This window comes from Papilio machaon, chromosome 11 (assembly GCF_912999745.1).
Source record: "Papilio machaon chromosome 11, ilPapMach1.1, whole genome shotgun sequence".
NCBI classification, from domain to species: Eukaryota; Metazoa; Arthropoda; class Insecta; order Lepidoptera; family Papilionidae; genus Papilio; species Papilio machaon.
In genome coordinates, this window is record NC_059996.1 from 882,535 (window position 1) to 906,131 (window position 23,597).

The 23,597-nt window shown below is 30.9% G+C and overlaps 2 protein-coding genes across 2 annotated transcripts in view; one reads left to right on the top strand and one right to left on the bottom strand.

The window, feature by feature from the left end:
• Positions 1-23,597, top strand: part of LOC106716126 (syntaxin-binding protein 5) — a 165,921-nt gene that overhangs the window by 121,841 nt on the left and 20,483 nt on the right. Inside the window, exons 3-5 of the mRNA XM_045679904.1 lie at positions 1,892-2,074; positions 7,404-7,445; positions 9,425-9,559. Of these exons, the coding sequence (XP_045535860.1) occupies positions 1,892-2,074; positions 7,404-7,445; positions 9,425-9,559 (360 nt within the window). The remainder of the gene's footprint in view (positions 1-1,891; positions 2,075-7,403; positions 7,446-9,424; positions 9,560-23,597) is intronic.
• On the bottom strand, positions 20,189-21,758 carry LOC106709891. Its single transcript, XM_014501803.2, has 2 exons — positions 21,536-21,758; positions 20,189-21,448 (listed from the first exon to the last, which is right to left on the bottom strand). Exon 2 carries the CDS (start codon positions 21,359-21,361, stop codon positions 20,240-20,242), a length of 1,122 nt encoding a protein of 373 aa, XP_014357289.1. The 5' UTR covers positions 21,362-21,448; positions 21,536-21,758; the 3' UTR covers positions 20,189-20,239.

The window sequence follows — 23,597 nt, forward strand, 5'->3', positions numbered from 1 at the left end:
AATAAAAAACTCTTAAAAAAATACGACATAGATTAAAAAAACTGTTCAAAAAAGACGTCATAAATAAAAAACTCTTAAAAATACGACATAGATTAAAAAAACTGTTCAAAAAACGTCATAGATAAAGTCATTGTGATAAATGACTAAGTATAAACTGAAATCGTGTGGCTTAATGGGAGATGCATTGTAAGGTGCATACTATATCATACTATATGCGAAAGTCATTTAACTCTGAGAAAAGCTTCCGACTCTTTCTATCTACAATTTGATTTATTACACTGCCTTTGAATATTCTCGTAATTTTATTATTTTCTTCAACTTTGACATTTAAAAAGAATATTTTCATAGTATAAAGTTATTGATGACATTATTCTATGTATTAATTAAATATTACGTGATAAGTTTGATTTCATAACAAGTTCATAAAGAGAAATGATTCAAGACTTAATTAAAATTTAAAAATCATAAGTATATAATATAAATTAATATAGTATTGATCTTTTAATAATATTGTATCCTAAAAATATATCAACCGCTTTCTTTCTGTGATCTCTGTACAAAGGTGATCATTAATATTTTAAAGTGAAAGAATATTTCAAGTGAAATATCTAGAAAGTAGCTTATTTTAACTGTGACCTGCTGTCGCCTTGACGTTTTGATTTATAAGCGCTTTTCTTGCATTTACTAACGTCCAAATGATTTCAAACTTTAATTTCTCTTTGAATTTTAAAATTGTGTTTTAATGGTACAAATAAAGCATTTTATAGTAAACTAGCTGTTGCCCGCGACTCCGTCCGCGCGGAATTTAAAAATGTGTTCTTCCAGACTATATTCTACATATGTGCCATATTTCATCGACATCCGTTGAGGCATTGCGGAGATACCTTCAAACAAACATCCATCTAAACATTCGCATTTATAATATTAGTAAGATGTATCTATCCAGTTTTATATATTCCTTTCTATATATTTTCCAAAAATTATAACAAACGAACGGATTCTAAATAATTAAAACAGTAATAAATTCATCAGGTTTGAGGAAAAATCTATAATTTAAATCGTTGGCAAGTTTCAAAACCTTTGCCTTTTTAAAAATTAAAAAATAAAGCAAACGAAAAGCGAATATTCTAGTAATATTATCTCGAGGGAACATCAGCAAATACATTTTCGTTGAAATTTGTTAAAGATCAACAACTCGTAGTTGGTGAAATGTTTCAGCAAAGACTGCCGCGAGCTGTATCAAAGAACATACGCCCAGCTTTTCTGTTTGCTTCTCAAATGTAATATTTTATGAACGTCTGTATCATAGCTAGCTTCTTATTTCATAGTCTGAGTTATTTCATATGCATTGAATGAAAATATGCGTATGATTTTTGCAAAATTTTTAGACAAATGACTACGTATCTACATAATCTCGCGATTTTTACGTAATGCCCACCTGACAAATATGGTAAGGCTTCACACGAATTACCATATATGTTTTTCGTTCAACTGTAACCTTTTAGAGCTTATATCATCCAATTTGTTTTCTTCCCCGCAGTGTACATTATTAACTAACAGTGACGCATCATCATAAAATTAATCTTGGTTCCGTGATACCTCGGTTCAGTTTAAAACTTGGAACTCCAGCAGATCCTTTACCTTATTCTTTTAGCGTTACTTTAGATAGCTGGCAATACTTACCTGTGTGAAATTATTACGAATCTCTTACTGGTCGATCCCTCATAACTGAGGATCATATTCAGCGTTGCATTTGGAACGGACGCAACCTAACACTGACTTTTATCCTGCGCGTTTGAAATACTTTGTAAATTTTTACTGATCTTTAACTTGATTACTCCATCTTGTTTATTATGTATGCTACTTCAATACATTTCCTAAGCGAACACAGTTTGGGCGGGCCCGGTGTGGACGCGCACGTGCGGCACGAAGCTGGCGAGGCGGTGCTCCATGCGCAATTCCTGATCAACGAGGGTGCCCTGGTCACCGCCACCGCTGACGACCAGCTGCACCTCTGGACCTTCCGGCAGAAGTCACCCCAGCGTGTTCAGTCTCTCAAATTCCAGAGGGAACGGTACGTTGTCTTTTGTTTATACTTAGTTTACAAAGATGGTAAGTTTTTTATGAAGAACACGATGGTTCATGTTTCTTTATTATATTTAACTTACTAAAAAATTTAAATCTTATTTAAAAATGACTAGATTCTAGTTTCTTTTGGAACTAACAATCTAAGAACCTAGAATATAGTTGATATGTAATAATAAGACTGTTCTTTTTGTTATAATTCACAACATTTAGTTAGTTTTCCTTGATTTTTAAAATTTCACAAAGTTAATATTAACACTGCTTTAACTTAAGAGTTTTTAATATCAGATAAAAAAGATAACATAATATGATTGGTTTACTCTTTGTCTCTTTTATATACAGTTTCACAATGTTTCATTTTAAATATGACATATATTTCACAGAATTCATAAAACATCATATTGAATTGGTTAATTATTACTTCATTAAATCAAAATACGTTTTATTTTACATAGTTTTATTACATGAAATATAGTTTCGAATTGTATCAATCTGATATTTCAATAACTAAAACCAGTTCTCGTAATCAATTCAGTTTCCATTATCCGAATTAAAATGTATGTAACGTTTCAATTCAAATAGGGTTGCCACAATTTAAATTAATAATAAATAATATTAAATTATGCAGATTGCAAAACAATTTGCATAACCCGAACACATTCATAATTTTTATTATAGGACATTAATTTAGTATTTACATAGTTTTGTTCTTACATTCTTGTAGCAAATGTTGAAAATTATAAATGTAGTGGGTTTATAAAAGTTCAGCTTTACACGTTAAGACATTCTCTGACAACTTTTATTATTCAAATGTAAAGGTGATTTCACATTTCCCGCATTTTGAAATAATTAAAAGTAAAATTCTCTGTATTAAGGAAGTCGATAACTTGTAACTATATAAATTAAAAACAGCATCACGGCGGTCATAATGTTTTATTACGTTTTATATAAAACTATTTACATATTTATACTAACAATTCCGTCTAACTTTAATATCTACTAAAGTCGGTTGGTAAAACTTCCCGCGTGATTCTTTTTTTTCTCCATATTTTTACTTAATTAAAAAAGGCAAAGGTCTTTGTGACCAGTATGCCACCTCTTTGGTAGAATGTTTAATTTGCAGTCAAAAGTTACTCCTAAACAAATATATAAACAGCTAAACACTCACATATTTGTTAATTTATTTCTCTTTATCACATTAACCCAACTCTTAATCAAGTTAAATTGTCTCAAAATAGACAACCGTTATCCACAAATTTTCACTAACATGGTAACCCTACAGCGTCGTATATCAGAATTAAATAGTTTCCCGCCCGTATTTCATCAGATTTCTCGCGTTAATTATGCGAATTTAAATGCTATTGTTACAAAAGCGTAGCACTACTGTAGCTTACGTAGCATATTCGTAGCAAAAGCTATAAATAAAACGTTGAAATTATGTTTCAATTTTTATGAATATACAAGAAACAAGTATTTTAAATACCTTTATTCCTTTCTATTTGTCTTTGAAATAAATGCTGAATTTCGAGATTGATCTTATCAACTTATTTGTACCTCTTATTTGAATGAGCCTTTAAAACGTTTAATTAATCCGCAAACTATCTATCACTTTCTCGCAGCTTTAATTACGTATGGAGAGACAGAGAAAGAAAATCCAACTAATTATCCTAACTTCTTAAACCACAATTTGTATACAAATCACTGAACATACAGATTGCTCGGATACAAACTAAATGGATAACTAAGTTCCTTGTAACAAACCTTCTCGTAAGATGTTTTTAGATTTCCACAGAAGTAGCCTAATTGGAACAGTTTTATTTGACTTATCTCTAATCATAATGTTGAAATTTTAAAAAGTAATAACTGAATTTCTAACACTAGTTCATTAAACAAAGCACATTATTACGATTTCAAAAGAAATCTCTGAATTTCAAGCATAATACATTCGTTATATAAAACAATATTAATATTGAATTGAAATTTTAGCCGACGTCTCAAATTATTTGTGAAGGAAACCTGACGGATTAATGTTGTGACAAATTCAATAAATCAGAGGGGAAAGTAAGAACCCTTGTTATGGATACGGTTTAACAGGGAATTGAGGAAAATGTTGAGATTTAGGCAGGAAATATTTATTACGTTTTTCTATTTATTTCATTAAATAATGAAACTTTAGCTTTTAACACCAAATCAAAATTGTAGTTATTATAATTTTTAGATTGTTTCGGTGGGTTGTGAGTTTCCATAGTCTAAATACTTGTATAAAATAATATTGTCTGTCTAAGTTCCACGTATACCTATGTATTTTTTTAAGATGTGAACTTAAAAAAAGATCTGAAATTATAAAATACAATAGCGGTCTAATTTAAAGATAAAAATTTACCATAATATTTTAAATATCGGTAAACGTTAGTTTCTCCACAACACTTCAAACCGCTTTATAACGTACGGAATTAATTAAAGCGGAGAAAGGGAGGCGTTGTCGTGACAACCGCATCTCTGTCCCCGAACCTCGCACCTTGTTAACTAAACAAAGATAAATTTCATGCTCTCCGGCTCTTTCATGTCGCCCGATAATTGCTCTACGGATCCTACAGGCGCCTTCATTAGGGCCTTTGTAGCGTCGTTGAAGCAAAGATTGAGATCTTCCTTGTAAAGTACAGTTTGTACGGAAACAAAAACAAGAGTTTATTTATTATTCACTAGCTGTCGCCCGCGACTCCGTCTGTGCGGAATTAAAAAAATAACTTAGAAGTAACCTATGTGTTCCTCCAGTCTATGCTCTACCTCTATGCTAAATTTCATCGAGATCCATCCATCTATCTAAACATTTGCATTTATAATATTAGTAAGATTTTAAATTATGTATAAACTTTAGTAGGAGTAATACGAATGATTTAAAATCGTAGATAATCTAAAATAAAAAAATAATGAAGAGGTGTAAGTCATAAACCGTATGTTATGTTAATAACTAGGGAACTATCAACTCTATATCAAATAGTGACCTAAACTCATTATCATTATTTTGAAAGACTATTTTATTAACCAAGAAAAAATATACAAAACACTAGTTAGTAGAATACAGAGAAAGAAATTTCCCAACATTTACTTTAAGAGTCGTTACTAGAGCGTTGAATTTTCTCTAGCTCTTGAGTTTCGCGAATAGAGTCAGTTAATTCATTTTCCCGGACAAATTACTTCCTCCTGGGAATTGCCAAGTGAAATATAATCGCTGCCGTCGTATAATTATTTTACAGAATCTGAATTTATTGCTAGAATTATATTTTTTAATGTATTTATTATTAATAAGGGACATTTTACTTTATTGGTTTTATAATTTTCTAACCGATTAAGGAATTCTAATGAAATCTTGTAAATTCTTAATACGAGTATAAGAGAATTTTTACGATAGATAATACATCTAACCGTAGGTTTCTGAGACCAAAATATCCGTTCAAAATATATTGTTATCTCTGTTTTCTAAAAGATAATGACAGAGATGATGATATGTTTTATACAGAGATTTTGTTCTCAAAAACCAACGGTGAGACTTTGGTGCCAAAATTTAAATTTGAAAGTACACTAGTTTAATAATAAAGTGTCATACAAAACTATAACTGTGGGATAGTATAGGGCTCTCTTCACTCACCCTGAAAAATCTTTTTGATAAGGGCGTGTATTTTCATGAGTTTTTACTTGACTTGCAATTTATAATTGTAAAATGTTAGGAAAACAGATAAATTAATCATCATCATCAACCTGCCCTTATCCCTATGGAGGGTTGGCACAGTATGTACTACTCCTCCATACATCTCTATCAGCCGTCATATCTGAATTCGCTCCCTTCTTACGCATATCCTCTTTCACACAATCCATCCATACTTTCTTTGGTCTTCCTCTACCTTTATAGCCATCCACATTCAATCTCATAACTTTAAAAAAAATAAATAATCCCGACAGTCCATATAAGTATGTTTGTTTATAATTATTTACTCTATATTATTTAGGCGAATTTTGGTAACTGTTATTCTTATTTTAGATGTAAATTACTGTTTAATTTAGTTTTAATTGTGGCGCTTGCGGGTGAAATATTTTTAATTACTTTATCTTATATGCTTATTCTCAGGACATTAGTGTCTGGCAGGACGCCAGGATAGCTTAGCCTAGCTTAATAACTTAGGTCTCAGCTTTCAGCGCTTAATTCGATGAGACGCGATTATTTGTGTTTTGTTTTAAGTTAATTTGACTGAAAATTGTTTTTGCTTTGTTTTATTTTAATAGAATAAGAGATAATAATTCAAATAAATTTTTTATTGTTATTATTTTTAATGTTTCTAAAAGTTATAATAATTTCTTTTATAAAACAATGACGAAAATATATTTTTATTTACCTTTTTTCCGTTAAATTTATGGTATCAATAAGAACTTAAATACTAATTATTAGTTCATAAAATATATCTATTTATACTGGTAATTTTTGTTAAATGTGTTTTCAGGAAAATTTTAAAATGATCAGTTTACGTATTTACGTATTTATATATATATATATATATATATATATATATATATATATATATATATATATATATATATATAATATATATAAGAAAGTCGTGTTAGTTACACTATTTATAAGTCAAGACCGGTAGAACTGATTTGACTGAAAATTGGTGGGCAGGTAGCTAGAACCAGGAAACGGACATAGGATAATGTTTACCCCGTTTTTTATTTTTTTATTCCGCGCGGACGGAGTCGCGGGTAAAAGCTAGTTAAATAATACCCTTAGTCCAGTTAAAGCTATAGTTAGTATGCTGTAATTAACTGCAAAGCCATTTATCACAGTTCGATCGAGCGGTTGACCAAAATAATTGTATATATTAATTATATCCGAAGATAATTTGATATGTTAATTCATGTTGGACTATTATAATTGTATTGTGGATCAAATTATGTTTGACATTTTGATGATATTTGGTACATCAAAGCTTGTTCCCAATCTATATCTATATCTATAGGACATGGATCAGGAACATGTTTCAACTTAATATGATTGAAATTCCTATTATTTAAAGCCTTTTTTAAGTGGAATTAAAATAAAGATTTAGAAGTTTATGATGATGATGATGAATTTTATCTTCAATCTGACTTGTTTAACTGGAGTCGTCAAAACGAACACACAATAATTTCTGAAAACTCTTTTACAATTTTATCGTTATATATATGTTAATATGATATGATTATTATATATTTATTATACATTATCGTGTCTTAAATAATATGCACTATAGCCTAGGTTTTCGTTTTGCACATTGTTCCAGATTTGGCATTAAACTAACAAGACAGACAAATGAAATTAAAGGGTGAGTTACGTCGATGTTAGTTTGATGTTGTCTGACAGTATTATTTATTGCACAGTACTGTTACTGCATGCAAGCACAATTGATAACGGTAGAATTCCACTGCTGCGACACTTGTAGTAATATTATCTGTTATGTTTAAGATAATGAAAAGGATGCAAGTATCACAGCAGAGGAGTATAACTTAGTACACACATAGGCTTAGTAATTTTTTGTAAACACTGAAATAAATGACTACGATGCGCTTTCGACGTTCGTGTTACCTTACCTTTAGATCACTTATTAGGCTACTCTTTAGTTAATTCCAATTTAGTTACTTCCTGTCTGTTTGGATTTAGTCACTTTATTTTTTTTTATTGATGTGCTCGTGTATTTTGTAGTAAATTGTTGCCAATTTTGATGTACAAATATGTTATGTACCAAAATATATTTATAAGAAATTATTTAACAAATTTATTTCGTAATTGGTGGAAATCAAAATAAGTTACCTATAATATTCCCGTACACATCAGCTACCTTCTCGTCAAGGACCCGTTAAAATCGGAACAGCCGTTCCGGACAAAAAATTTAAAAATACATTATGGTCGCGAAATGTGAAATTTCTGTTTTTTCCAATATATAACATACAGACATTCAATTTTATTAATTATATAAATTGTATTATATATTTTTAATAATACATACGTTTATGGTTCTAATTATGTATATAATATTTAAAGTCCGCATTTAGAAATAAATATTTAAATATTTAGTAGTTTATATTTAGGGTTACAAAATTAATATTTAAATTGCAATGCAACTCTACTTGTAATTTAATTACATTGAAATTTCGTAGCATCAGACTGACGATACTCCGTAGCAGTGCTACGGCAGTTTGTAGAACTTCCTCTGTAACTGCGAATTTCAGTGCATGGAAAGGCTATATTTTGCATAACTTTAATTGTGTTAATTTACATAATTAGGATTAATTATTAATTTGATGTGTTTTAAATTGATAACTTTTTAAATCGGTAACCGATAAAATTAAACAAAAAACATGTTACTCTAAAAATTTTTTTACATTGTAAAACTTATTTATATAAGTAGTCGAATAAGCATTTAATCATTTTATTATGAGCCAAGAATGAAAAAAAAACAGATGAACTAAATTTCGGTTAAATACAATGTAAAAATTTGCCCCATAAAAATAAAATTAATGGTTGTTGTACATAAATATGATCTAAATATGTTTTCATATCAGCTATATTTTTATTTTATTTCGTCTAATAAGCTGTATTATAAAAAAAATACGATCAAAATCTTGTATTACCGACACTCGTAAAACAAAATACAAACGGTATAACGACGACATATTGTTGCCTTGATTTTCTCTCTCGAAAGCTCTAAAATGATAATTTTATACCAAACGCGAGGGACTTTTATAGACAGCGATAAGATCGGGCCGTAAGGAGATACATTTTCAAAGGCCTCGAGTGTCCCGACTTTTTTAATGTCCTGAAAAGATAACAGGTTCTTTACGAGTACCTTTTGCACCTTCAATGGCTTTAAAGGTTTTTTTTTTGAATTTGAAATTAAGCGTTAAAAAAAATTGTTGGATAATATTAGTGACCCTGACTTTGTTTTTAAATTTTGGAACTCTAACACAACAAATGAAAATGTTACTTACAAAGTTATATGAATACTAGCGGTCGCTCGCGACTTCGCCTAAAATTAGGTAGCCTATAATATGCCCGCTTGCATCAGCCATCTTTCCGTCATAGTCCTGTCAAAATCAGTCCAACCATTCCGAAGATTACGGCCAGATGTACAGAAAAAAAAATTAATATTGGTTTTTCGTTATCAGCTATGTAAGCTAAATACGTTGTACAAAATATATTTTTGTGCAATAAAGACATTCCAATTTTTAAAATGTGTATAGATTAGCATTTGTAACACCTCCCACTATTACGTGGTAATTGAACTAAAATTATCTTGTCCCTCAGGATAACATGCCTGCACTTACCGCTGCAGTCGAAATGGGTGCACGTGGGCACAGAACGTGGTAACGTGCACGTAGTCAACATCGAAACATTTGCACTTAGCGGTTACGTCATCAACTGGAACAAGGCCATCGAAGTGTGAGTATACATTTATTTCTTACAGTGACTAATTAACACATCTTGTCTCTGGTTTCTTCCAAAGAGAATATTCCAGCGTAGACAATATTCTATTCAAGTTCTACGACAGTCGAAATTAACAGTTCCTAATTTGTTTATGATGTCTATTAACGTTAATTTGCTTTGTTTACGTCGATTCTTTACTATCGCGGCACTCATAATATTAGCAAAGACAACTAACATATTTTTATAGGTATACACTCGTTACGATTTAAAAAACTTGCAAAAAAAGGATTGCTTTATAATTTTTTAACATCAACATATTCCGAATATTTGATGTTTTTAATAATCTGTACCGTATTTATCATATTTGAAGGTCGCCATTTTTATTTATGATGTTTGCGTTATTGCTCAATAAGTCATTCGAATGTTAAATTAATTGTTGTTACGAAAGTTATATGCCATCATTTACGTGATATAATGGAATGGCTAACATATTTCATATACTTTATTAAATATGGCAAATAATTTTATGGAATTATACATAAGGTTAGCTGATGACTTTAGTATGAATATTTGATCGTGTTAATATATAGGTATTTGTTTCACAAGTCAAGGAATTATTAGTTATTATAACAGGAATAAAGTAAGAAATGTGTACTAAAAATCTTTCAAAGATCTTTATTTCTTCGTTATTTGAATGACTAGTTGTCGTCCGAGACTACGTTCGCGCGGAATTGAAAAAATCGTAATAAGTTGCCTATGTGTTCTGTCAGACTGTGTTCTACATCTTTGTCAAATTTCATCTAGACATGTTGAGCCGTTCCGAAGATGAAAATAAACATTCGCATTTATAATATTAGTAAGATTAACTGTCAAGAGGATTTAGGCCTTTTTAGAGCCATTAAGTTAATTCTAAACGTAATAGAAATAATTAACTTAAAAGTACAACAGCTCTCCCGGCGCCATTTAATTGTTCTAATAAATTTATTTGCGGCCGCCAGGTACTTAAATTGTGCTAATTATTTGCTTTTCACAGAGGGTCTGCAAAATAACAGCTTTATTGTTACAAATAAATATAGGCAAAATTGGATTGTTATCTTTGAAAAGAATCATATAAAAGCGATTAGAATTTCAAAAATACCTTAAAAGGATTCGACGCAAGGATTTTTCAGTCACTGTCGTGTCGGCTGGGGCATTGCTATGCTCCGGAACAATAAAACTGTTATGTTTTTAACTAACCTTCTAACGCCTTCCCCTTTCACTAGCAATACAACGCTGCCGATCATTTTTTATTAGATTTCCCAATTCTAGCCGCAAATTGCTATTTAAAATCTAACCGAACAATATTAATATATCTTTAGTAAGCGTTTACTATTTTAGTTTAAATGTCATTCATTAAACCGTTGCTTGCAATCTAAGGGTACAAATTGGACACTTTGTGCTGGCTTATGTTGTTAAGTCGCAGAATGGCCGCCACCGTGCGCCATCTCGCGTCAATCACGGGCATTAATTGCGGACCCTTTACAGCGAGCTCGTGCAAATTGTTCTAGTTTGCAATATCAACATGTAGCTATTAATGTATAGCAAAACCCTGTTTTTACTAAGAAACTAGCCGTGCGTTACTTCGCAATGTCCCATTTATTTATATCATAATGTGGCAAACGGTCACCTGAGTCCGCCTAAATAGCAAAGCGACCGCTGCTCATAGAAATCCGCAAATGCAGATGCGTTGCCTACCTTTAATCAATGGAGAAGGGACGCACAGGAAGAGGATATGTCCTTTTCCTGTGCATCCCATCCTCCGTTAAATCCACCTCTCCTTCTTATCCTTACCTTGTAAAAAAGGGTGAGAAAACATGGAAACCATTTCAAAAGATCTTTCAAAAAGCGAACCTCTCTTTCTCAAAGGCCGGTACCTCATCTGTAGTTGCTCTCATGTTCCGGATACCCATAGGCGTCGATGATCACCTCGGTATTTGCATCGCTCATTTGCCCCCTTCTCTGATAAAAAAACTATATCCCCTGAGTCAGTCGGGTAAAACGGCAACATTCGTATCCAACTGACAATTGTGATTGAGGCAGATATAGGGTGGTACATTCAGGGAGAGATTTCCAATTGGAAATACAGTTCGCTGCGTCGCTGTTTCAATTTAAAATATCGCAGATTGGTCAGCGGCGCTCGCTCGTGACGAGAAACATATTTCCAACGTATTTCCGATTGAAATTTTCAATTTTCAACTGCAATAAACTTATTATATACCTATATTAAATCTATTTTATGATTAAGTTGTTTTGCTTTTTAATCGTGTTTTGTTTATTTAATAAATGTATATTTATTAATTATAAAAACTGCACTGGTTTTATGAGAAAATAGGAACTTTGTAGATAAAAAAGTAAAGGTTTTGCTTTACTTTATCAGACTTATTTAGTTTATCTAATAACAAATTGCACTTGTTCTATCTAGTTATTTATTTTATCAAGAACCTACTCTCGAGATAATAAAAAAGGAGATGTAAACGACTTAAGAGGTACTTACTTGAACTAGAACCTCTTAGTTAAGTATTTCAAACTACTTTTTATTTAAGACGAGTTTATTTCCTAAGTGCAGTAATGATGCAAGATTTTATGTTGCATCTTTACTACATTATATGCTACGTTCAAGACAATTCTCGGCAAACTGACTCTGAGTACGGTTTTAGTGCGATCATTAAAGAATTTAACGTACCTAACATTATCCTCGTTTTATGAACTCTACAGTTTTATAGACGTTGTTTACTTTAAATATACTTACAATTTTAAATATTTTTCCCGTTCATAAAGGTTTCTCTCTTACCCGACGTTCTCGCTGATAGGTAATTTTACAAGTGTTTAGCAATAAACACCCTTTTAAATAAACAAAACACTATTTACAAAAATACATACAAAACACAATTGCATATAAAATCACAACTACTCATCACGGAAAACCTTTTTTATCTGTGATACAAAATGGCCATTAGTCGGGTTGTCATTGTGTAAGCTTTAAAATTCGTTACGGGTCGTGTGGGATGGATTTAATTACGCCTACGGCTTTCAGTCGTGTATTATGTAAATGTATAACAAATCTTAAAAAGACTTAATCAAAAACATTACTAGAATTTCTTCCTACTTCTAAGATCCCAAGACTAAATCAAACAACTGTTTTTTAGTATAAATTGATTTGTTACATATTCGTAGGTACTTATTGATGCTTAGTTTTCCAAAGAAAATGTATGAAATGTTTTCCGATCAAATGAGAAAATTCACTGTACCTATATCAAACTTCGCTGTTGAATTAGAACATTCATTAGCCGATTCATTCGAAATGAGCAATGTGCCCATTGTGGCCGCATGTAGGACGGTCACTAGTGGGGACAGGGAGGGTTTGATGCTCGGAAATAGATCACCCACTCGTCCGCTCCAATTTAAAACATAGTGATGTCAACCCATTTCGACCTTTAGGGGAGATTTATTATTTTGTTATTCATATCCTTTGCTCTATAATTTTACCTTTGAACGTATTTAAAAATATAAATAAACTATCAACGTAAAGCTAGTAATTACGTAATATGACTGAGTCTACTCGAACTTAGGTAATAGTAGTTTGATCGACTTCATATATATATAAATATATCCAATAATTTGCTTTTTAATTGTTCTGTACCCGATTCCGGCGAGACAAAGTAAGTACCTCTACGTTCTAATTAACAGGTTGCTAGGATGTTTGCGGACAGTTATCTCCAATACTCTGCACCAGCAATAGTCAAGTTTATATAGGTTCAGATACCTAAGGTAACCTTTTACTTGATTCTTTAATAAATTTATATGTTCTAAAAAAATCGCGATGATCTGTCTTAAACAAATGGGTACTAGTACAATGTCTAATTGTAATTTAAAATTCCATCTCATTATTTTCTTATTTTCTATTATACGTATCGCTTTCTCTTCTCTTTTCCCTTCTAACTTTTCTCTTCCTGTTTCAATAGCATTTGGTATCTTTTCTTCTGAAAAACAAAAGCTTGTCTTGAATTCAAAATTATGCAGAAATAAGCATAATAATACATATAGGCTTATGAGAAATGTGTATAGCACAATATCCTCGTTTTTCCTGCAATATATTATATCATGTTTAGATAACAAAAAGGATGTCTTTTATATCTTCAACAGGCAAAGAATTGTCCTCCAGAGAGAGAGAGATAAAGCGGCCACCGAAGGTTGCGAGGTTGTTGCGCTCAAAACACGTTTTATCTTTTATCGTTACAAAGACTTCAGTTATTTCTCTCCCTAGTCGCTTTGTCTCTAGATTTATATGTCCCGCTTCCTCTATTTGTTTCTTTTCTTTTTTTATCAATCGCGGATAATGCTACTATAATTTTTAAGTACAATATTAACCTCGCAGGGTCAGTCGTATTACGACTCTAATTTAAAAAGTATACTAATTAATTTATAAATAAGTTTTGTTTTTTCTAACTCGTAACGTAAAGCATGCGCAATATATCCAGTTTCATCATTTATATTACAGCAGCAAAACAACATTCATCGTATCTGTCAAACTGTCCAGCGAAGCATAATACATGCACTGAACAATAGCATCAAGATGGCGTCATAACTCGACAATATGGCGCCCGGACATGAGCTCTGTTCAAACGAACTAACAGTATGAGTAGCAGTCTGCCTTAATCTGATATAAACAAATAGGAATATACATAAAATAAATGTTTACTCAGTTATACATAGCTTAAAAAGTAAACGCTAAACAATAAATTCATAAGGTAAAAATGTAATTAAGTGCCATAATTATCAACTTTAAGCTTAATTAACCTTTTCGTTTCATGATAATGGAACGGTAAATGCATTTTTTCGTATTTTCAAACCTGTTTCTCGTTATTAACATTGTTACCTTCTAACGGACACGTTGACGTTTGAATGGCGGTTACCGGACAATGGAGTTACGAACAAGATGGCCGCCAAGCGTGACTAACATGGCCGTCCGCGTCGGAACCGTATTGTATTCACCGCGCTTAGGTAAAGTGAACATGTGTTTGTGTTCAGATCACGTGTAAGCTCAACCTATTTAAAACTTTAATTAAGGCGTTTGCGTGTACTTGTACTAAAACATGTCTCCTTTTATGTGTAACTAGCTTTTGCCCGCGACTCCGTCCGCGCGGAATAAAAACAAATAGGAAACGGGGTAAAAATTATCCTATGTCCGTTTCCTGGTTCTAAGCTACCTGCCTACCAATTTTCAGTCAAATCGTTTCAGCCGTTCTTGAGTTATAAATAGTGTAACTAACACGACTTTCTTTTATACCTATATATATAGATATAGAAGATTATAACGTTGTTACACATACAAATTAAAAATTTGCAACACCATTTAGCTGTCGCACTAACAATAGTTAAATGTTCTCTTTAGTGGAATTAACTATTCTGTGTACGACAGTAAAAGGCTTAACTTCTTTATTATTTACGTATAGAGTTAAATTAAACCCTTTCTAATAGTAGCTATTAGAGTAACCGATACATGTCGTAAACTTATTATTATTCGACGTTTGAAATTAGTACCAATTAACTGAAGTAAAGAAAGACAGTTCTGTTTTGCGCTAATAAGTTTGAAAATAAACACTCCTCTGACCTCTCTGTCCTAAATAAATTATGCAGATGAACTTCCCGACAGTAATTACTTTTTAAACGACAACAGAATCGTGCCTGGAAAACTTTTGAGTCACGTCTTTTAGGCAAATTGTCTTGTGTACACTTTCATAGTTTTATTTTTAGAAAAATGTATATTAATATTCCGTAGTTTTTTATGTATAACAGTATTCCGTAAATTGTGATTAATTTATTTAATCACTTACTATACAAAGGTTGTTTTGTAATCTTTTATAGATTTTGATTACTTAATTGACTATAGTTTTATAACATTCCGGGGAATAATACAAATCTAATCATCATCATCATCATCATCATCAGCTAACTATACATCCCCACCGAGGGGCTCGGAGCCTACTCCAGGTTAGGGGTGACTAGGTCATAGTCAACCACACTGGCCAAGTGCGGGTTGACTTCACACATATCATTGAATTTCTTCTCTGATATGTGCAGGTTGCATCACGATGTTTTCCTTCACCGTAAGAACGTCGGATAAATCTAATAACACTTTCTTATTCAAAATCAGCCATCTATTTTCACAAATAGGCTGTAACACATGATTGTTTTTTCTTTTATATTTGTCGCAACATTGCATAATTACGATGCGTATCAGCACTATCTTAATATAAATGCGAAAGTTTAAATAAATGAATGGATGTTTGTTACAAGGCATCTCCAGATCGGCTGCAAATCTCGTTGAAATTTTGCATAGATGTAGAACATAGCCTGGATGAAAACATAGGCTACTAAGTTTTTTTTTAATTCCGCAAGGACGGAGTTGCAGCGACAGCTAGTATTTTGACATATATCAATCCATCATGAATAATGCTCTCTCATATTATTGTAATGAAGAATTTATTACTATTTTTTAAATAAATAACACTCATTCAAACTGCAGTATAATTAAGATCCTGTAGGAGTGAAACTCATTAAAGTTGACAAATGACAGGACATCCCCCTCCTCTCGAATAGCAGACGTCTCTCACAATAACATCCTCAGGGCACGTTATAACGATTTTAATTGTGAAATAAAGTTATATTTAGTACAGTTACGGAATTATACGTTGATTATGAAAAACTTATCTTATATAATTATGTGAAACTTTAAAATTTTATTGATAATTAAAAAATTGAATATTACAATAATAAATATTGTTTTTATTTTATAGCATAAGGTGTTAGCATACACAGGGTGTGACAAAAAATTTGATTACATCTGGAAAAATATATTTAAAACACCCTTAGTGTTTTAAATTTACAAAATTAAGTGATAAACGTTTTAACACTCTTTGAAATCTTACTAATATTATAAATGCGAATGTTTGGATGGATAGATGGATGGATGGAAAGGTATCTCCGGAACATCTCAATGGATCTTTGACATATGGCACTGATGTACGTAGAACATAGTCTGGAGGAACACATAGGCTACTTATTAAGTTTCTTTTTAAATTCCGCGCGAACGAAGTCGCGGGCGACAGCTAGTATTACATATGTAATATGTTATTTTTATTACGTTAAACAAATAAAACAATAACTGTAAGTGTTGCTCTGAAAAGAGAATTTTTTATTAATATAAAATCTAAATAATATACAATTACAAGAAAAACAAAAAACATAACTCCACACACAACCAACCTGAAAAGAGAAACAACATTAAAGCTATTGCTTCCTGGCGTTTTTAATTAGGTTTAACAGTTTGATATTTTACTATTAGATAATTCAGAAACCCGCGTGGCGTAGCGTTTTTTCTTTTATAAAGTGACATCTTGCAGTGTTGTCACCACAGATAACAAAAACGTTTAAAAACAAAGATATTATGAAAGAAATTTAAATAAAGATGTATAATAACAAACACGTTTAAAAACAAAGATATTATGAAAGAAATTTAATTGAAGATGTATAAGAGCTTCAATTACATCTCCCCCCCCCCTTAAAATTCTTCAGATACCGGTATAAGTTTTGTAATATGGAATAAGTTAGATTCAAATTTTTTGTATCCTGTATTAATCTTATAAATTGAGTCCGATAATTTTTCTAAAATTTTATAAGGTCCAATTTTTATTTCATCTAGTTTTTTTCTATTTAAGCGGTTTCCATTTTCCACATATACAAAATCTCCTACTTTTAACTGGATATTGTTTCTGTTCTTGTCGAATCGATGTTTATTATAATTATGTGATTTTATGGTTCTTTCCAAAGCTGTTTTTCTATCTAGTAATAAATTATTTTGTGTTATATTTTCTTTCAATTCCTCTGGTAAAATATTATTTATTTTTCCTTCCATTAAATATATTGGGGAAAATCCAGTCACTGAGTGTTCAGTTTCATTATATCTTTGGGTACATTCATGGGCGATAGTTGTCCATGCTATTTTATTATTTTTTTCATTAATTTTACATCTGATTTTGTTTACTAGTGTTTGATTCAACCGTTCATTAAGACCATTTGAAAAGGGTGCATTTACTGCGGTGAAGATAATAGGTATGTTTTGGACTTTCAAAAAATTTTTGAATTCTTTTGAATTTATTCCGGGATATTGATCTGATAGAATGATTCCAATTTTATTTTCAGTTATAACTTTTTTTATAAGCTTTATAAAATCATCTGCGTTTTGAGTTTTTGATGTTAATATGTGGGCATATCTGGTGAAATGGTCTACCAGAAGATGTAGATATGTTTTGGTAGAGCGGGAACCACCAAATCCACCAATGGTATCTATAGATACTATCTCATAAGGACGAGTAGCAGGACCCAGATGTGACATCAAACCATTTTTAAATTTTGTTCTAGACTTATTTTTTATGCATATTTCACAATTTTCACAGATTTTTTTAATATTAAGTGTTAAATTATTTGCTGCATAGAATGGTTTGATTTTATTTTCTGTTTGTTTCACTCCTAAGTGGCAGTATGTATAATGTACATCCTTTATTAATTTTTTACTAAATTCTTCAGTAAGTATAATTTTCTCTTTTTTTCCAATTTTTTTGAAATATATGTTATTTTTTTGTATTAATTTGTTTTTATATAATTTTATGTCTTCATTTTTATCTTGATCACTTTGAATATCTTCCAATTTAATAATATTCACAATTTTTAAAACCTCTTCCTGATTTTCATGTGATTCTAATACAGGGTTTCTACTTAAACTATCTGCTTCTACATTGTCTTTTCCCGGTGAGTATATTATTTCAAAATTGAATTGTGATAAATAATATGTGAGGTCTCCTAACTCTTCGTCTGTTCTTGCTTTAATATTCAGTTTTTCTAGAGGTTTATGGTCGGAGAACACTTTAAATTTTTTTCCTATGAGCCAATGTTGCCAATATTTTATGGCTTCTTTTATTGCTAGACATTCCAGATAAATGGCTTTTTTTCGCTTCTGGCTATCATTAAGTTTCTTCGAAAAATACGCACACGGCTTTTCTTCTCCATCAACTTGTGGTTGTTTCAAAATAGCCCCTATACCTTGTATGCTAGCATCAGTATATATATGTATAGGTAAGTCCGGATCAAATATTTCTAAAATAGGTTTTAAGCAAAGCAATTTCTTTATTGTATCAAAAGACTCTTGACATTTTTCAGTCCAGGTAAATTTTTGATCCTTTCTTAACAGATTGTGTAAAGGATCTAATATAATTGATAAATTGGGAATGTATTTTCCATAGAAATTTATTTTACCCAAAAACTGTCGAATATTTTTCTTAGTTTTTGGAACAGGAAAATCTTTTATAGCTACTAAATTATCCTTCAGTGGAGTAACTGTGTTATTTTGAATTACGTGGCCTAAGTATTTTACAGAATCCTGTGCAAAATTACATTTTGAGAATTTCAACCTAAAACCCTCCTTTGAAATTGCCTCCAACAATAATGATAAGTGTTTAATGTGTTCCATGAATGTCTCGGAAAATACTAAAATGTCATCAATGAAATTTACTGTAAAATTAGATAATTTGTGTTTTCTGATAATATTAGTTAGTATTCTTTGAAAAATTGCTGGCGATGTCTTTAAACCAAAAGGGAGACAAGTCCATTGAAAATGGTTTTCTTGAGTGACAAACACTGTTTTCATTCTATCTTCTACTTTTAAAGGTATAGACCAAAATGCGGAATTTATGTCTAATGTTGAGAAAAATTTACAATTTCTTGTTTTGATCATTAAATCCTCTATAAGTGGAAATGGGTGGGATTGAGGTACCACTATTTTGTTCAAATCACGAAAATCTATGCATAATCTTGATTTTCTTCCTTCCTCTTTCTTATAGGCTAATGTTACCGGAGCTGCAAAGGGACTATATGATTCTTCAATCAATTTTTTTTTTAATAATTTTGAAACTTGCAATTCTATTTCTTTTTTATCTTCAAAATTGCACCTGTACGGTCTTTTGCTACAATATGTGTCGACCAATAAATCAATATGTGCTTCATAGCCTTTCACCGACCCTACATCATATTTATCTTTTGCAAATAGTGATTTATATTTATTTATTAATTCATCTATTTTTGACTGTTGTTCAAAATCTAGATGGTTTACTGAAATGTTGAATAAGGAAGTTTCTATATGTTCATTAAAGTTTACCTGACACTTCTCACTGTTTTCATCAATGAACTTTTGTTTGTTTTTTATTTTGACACCTGTAAAACCAGAAATATTTTCATTAATTTGTTCCATTTCTTTATTTATGTTTTGTGTTATTTCTAACTTTTCGTTTTGAATCAGTCCAAAAGATTCAATGCAATCCAATCCAACCAAGAAATCATAGTCAAAATTTTGATCATCTATGACAAAAATATTCATATTCTTTTCTATTTGAAAAATCTTTATTTTTAATGTTACTATTCCTATAGACTTTTTTACACCATTAATCGTCTTTAAATTAGCCTGATTACTATTTTCATTTGGATAATTTTTTAACAATAATAATCTTGAATTAATTAAACTTACATTTGATCCTGAGTCATAAACACCCAATGTTTCTATGCAATCATTTATTCTTAAATTAATTTTGATTAATGGTGGAATTATTAGTTTTTTGGATCTATTTCATTTAAACTCATTTCTAATTCAGAATTATTAACACTTCTAATTGGCTCTTTCTTTAACCGATCACTATCTCTATTTTTAAACCAACATACTGATTCTGGATGATAGCGAGTACCTTTTTTTTCTTTTTCACAGATTCTACATGGTCGGTCTTTCAAACTTTTTTCTTTAATTTTACTACCTGAATCTATATCCCTTGTCCATACAATTCTTCTATTAATTAAATATTCTAAGCCTCGAATACTACTAAATAAATCCTCAGTCTCTTGTAAATTATTTCTATCAATCTCATCTGCTACAAAATTAGGTAACCCAGTTACAATTAAATCAATTAAAGTATGTTTATCTATTGATTTGTTTATCTCTAACAAAAGCCTTTCTTTCTTTAAAGCATATTCTAATAATGAACCTTGCCTGTATTTAAATGAGAAAGCATACCTTATGGGTGTCCAGCCTATGTTTACATATGTTTCACAAAAGTTTTTTTTCCAAATACACCATTCTGAATTAACTGTATATTTTATAAGCATTGAATTATACCAGTCTTGACAAGAATCATCCAAAAATAACCTAAATACTTGAATTTTTTGAATATCTTCATCTATACCTATACGAGTACATTCAGCTTCAAAGATGACCATCCATTGCGTTACACTTGATGTTTTTTTAGTAAATTTCTCTATTACAAACTTTTCACATAATTCCTTCAAATTGGGCTGTTTAGATTGCTTCTTCAATTCAGTAAAATTTTCTAAAACTCTTGAAAGGGCTTCTGCTGACGTTTGTTGTTCTGTTTGTGATGTAATTTGTTCTAACAAATATCCTTTGAATTGCATGTTTCCATCTCCATCCATATACGAGTTACGTAAATCTTGTGTTAATGAAATCCACACATGTCTTCTCTCATGTCTTTTTTGCAAAGTACATTTTACTTTTTGAAAAGTTTGAGTCTTTATAATCTCTTCATGTAGTTTTGCCGGTTGAAATTTGTCCGGAATTAAGTACATGTTTTTGTCGGTGTCCGTAATTGAGGTTATGCATATCACGTTTGTTTTCGGGTCTTCACTTTGTTTTACGACAAATTCAAATCTTAATTTTTCCATGGTTTACAACAGCTATCAATAATGTTGTTTTGTAATATGTTATTTTTATTACGTTAAACAAATAAAACAATAACTGTAAGTGTTGCTCTGAAAAGAGAATTTTTTATTAATATAAAATCTAAATAATATACAATTACAAGAAAAACAAAAAACATAACTCCACACACAACCAACCTGAAAAGAGAAACAACATTAAAGCTATTGCTTCCTGGCGTTTTTAATTAGGTTTAACAGTTTGATATTTTACTATTAGATAATTCAGAAACCCGCGTGGCGTAGCGTTTTTTCTTTTATAAAGTGACATCTTGCAGTGTTGTCACCACAGATAACAAAAACGTTTAAAAACAAAGATATTATGAAAGAAATTTAAATAAAGATGTATAATAACAAACACGTTTAAAAACAAAGATATTATGAAAGAAATTTAATTGAAGATGTATAAGAGCTTCAATTACACATATATTGTTTAAATTATAACATAATTTGTTTTAGTAGGTATACAATAAAGATTAATATATATACTGTAGATAAATACTATCTGTATAAATATCTCAAAATAAATATAAATGGCAGAGTACGGTTACTGAATTGGAAATAGGCATACATCTAACATAGCCGACTGATTGTAACCACGCCACAGAAATCTTTTGATGTTATTTGAACCGAGAAATTGCCTGTTTTATATTCCAATCGCGTTGTTTACCATTTGAATGCTTTATTATCTTCTCTGTAACGAATGTTTTGACACCAAACGTTATACCTCTTTCAATTTTAAGATAATAATATACTTTTCATCTTTATAAATTAGCGGTCGCGCGCGACTTCGTCAGCGCCGACTTAAATTAAAAAGTACCTTATAATATTCTCGCATGTATCGGCTACCTTTACGTCAAAGTCCCGTCAAAATCGGGCAAACCGTTTTGGAGATTACCCGGAACAAAGGCAGATTTGCGGACAGACAGACAAACAAAAATTTTCAAAAACTGGATTGTCGATGTAAGCAACGCAAATACATCTTGTTCGCGAAATATTATTTTTTCTCAATATTACACACAGATACGTCAATATTGTTGTATAGATATAGATATGTATAGATTTAAATCAAACAAAACAAATTTAGACACATGATATGTAGTAAATATATATAGCTATCTCTGTTTTTGAGAAGAGAATGAGAGGGACAAAAATATGTTTCTATAGCAGTGTGCTAGTGTGAGTTGAAAGCTATAGTGCCACAATATGTTCAAAATTATAAGTATTAAAGTTTATATGAATGAACAAGACATCTCAACTTCGATAAGCGGCGCGCGAGACAATAAGTTTCCCGCCACTTCCGACATTTCCCGCCGTTTCCGAGTCCCGCCGCCATCTTGTTTCTATGGAGCTGTTAGCCATGGAGTTCCCGCCATCCTTCCGACAACTGATTGTCGTACTGTCAATTTACCGCTTTTTCTGTTCGAAATAGAACATTATTATAGAAAAGATAGAAAGAGATATAAAAATAAATAAATGTTTTCAAACAGTCCTTTATTAGAAGAATTTTTATACTCTGCGTGTTTTATTTTGTATGTATAATCTATGAGAAGAAAACATCTTTATGGAATTTCAAATAGAACAAAAACAGGGCTCTTTTTAATTAAATATAATTTAATTAAAAAACGCGATGCATCGTGGAACCGTTTCCAAAAGTTAGGAACGTAAAATGGCGGAATTTCGTTACGCCGCACAAATGTACTACCCGCATTGTGTCGACACGCCGCAGGCCGCGTTATAATGATCTCCATTATATGAAAATTTTACATCTACCCACAAATTTTATGTACGGTATCAGTGTTACAAACTTTTCTTAATACAGAAAAGTCCATAGCTTTAAATATTGTAACTTTGTAAACGAAAATTTTATATATAAATAGAAAAGAAATTTATATTCATTGAAAACGTAATTTTACTTTCATTTTCTTTATTATTTTTTAACAATAAAAAGTTAACTTACCTTTTCTCCTTGGAAACTTTTCCATATGACTACGAAATATAAGGTAAATCTTTTTAAAAGAAAATATACAAAAGGTAAATGATGGCATGAGATTTGAATACAGCGCAATTTGGCAGTGAATCCTCTGAATTGTAGAGTAGATATACGTTTTATTATATAGGTATACCTAATGTGCAGATCAAATATGGTAATATACAAAATCTTTCACGTTTTTAAAATGCCTTTGCCTTTATATCTATATAA

Excerpts from the sequence above, each read along its gene's own strand:
- LOC106709891 (XM_014501803.2), bottom strand. The coding sequence starts at position 21,361 with ATGGAAAAATTAAGATTTGAATTTGTCGTAAAACAAAGTGAAGACCCG.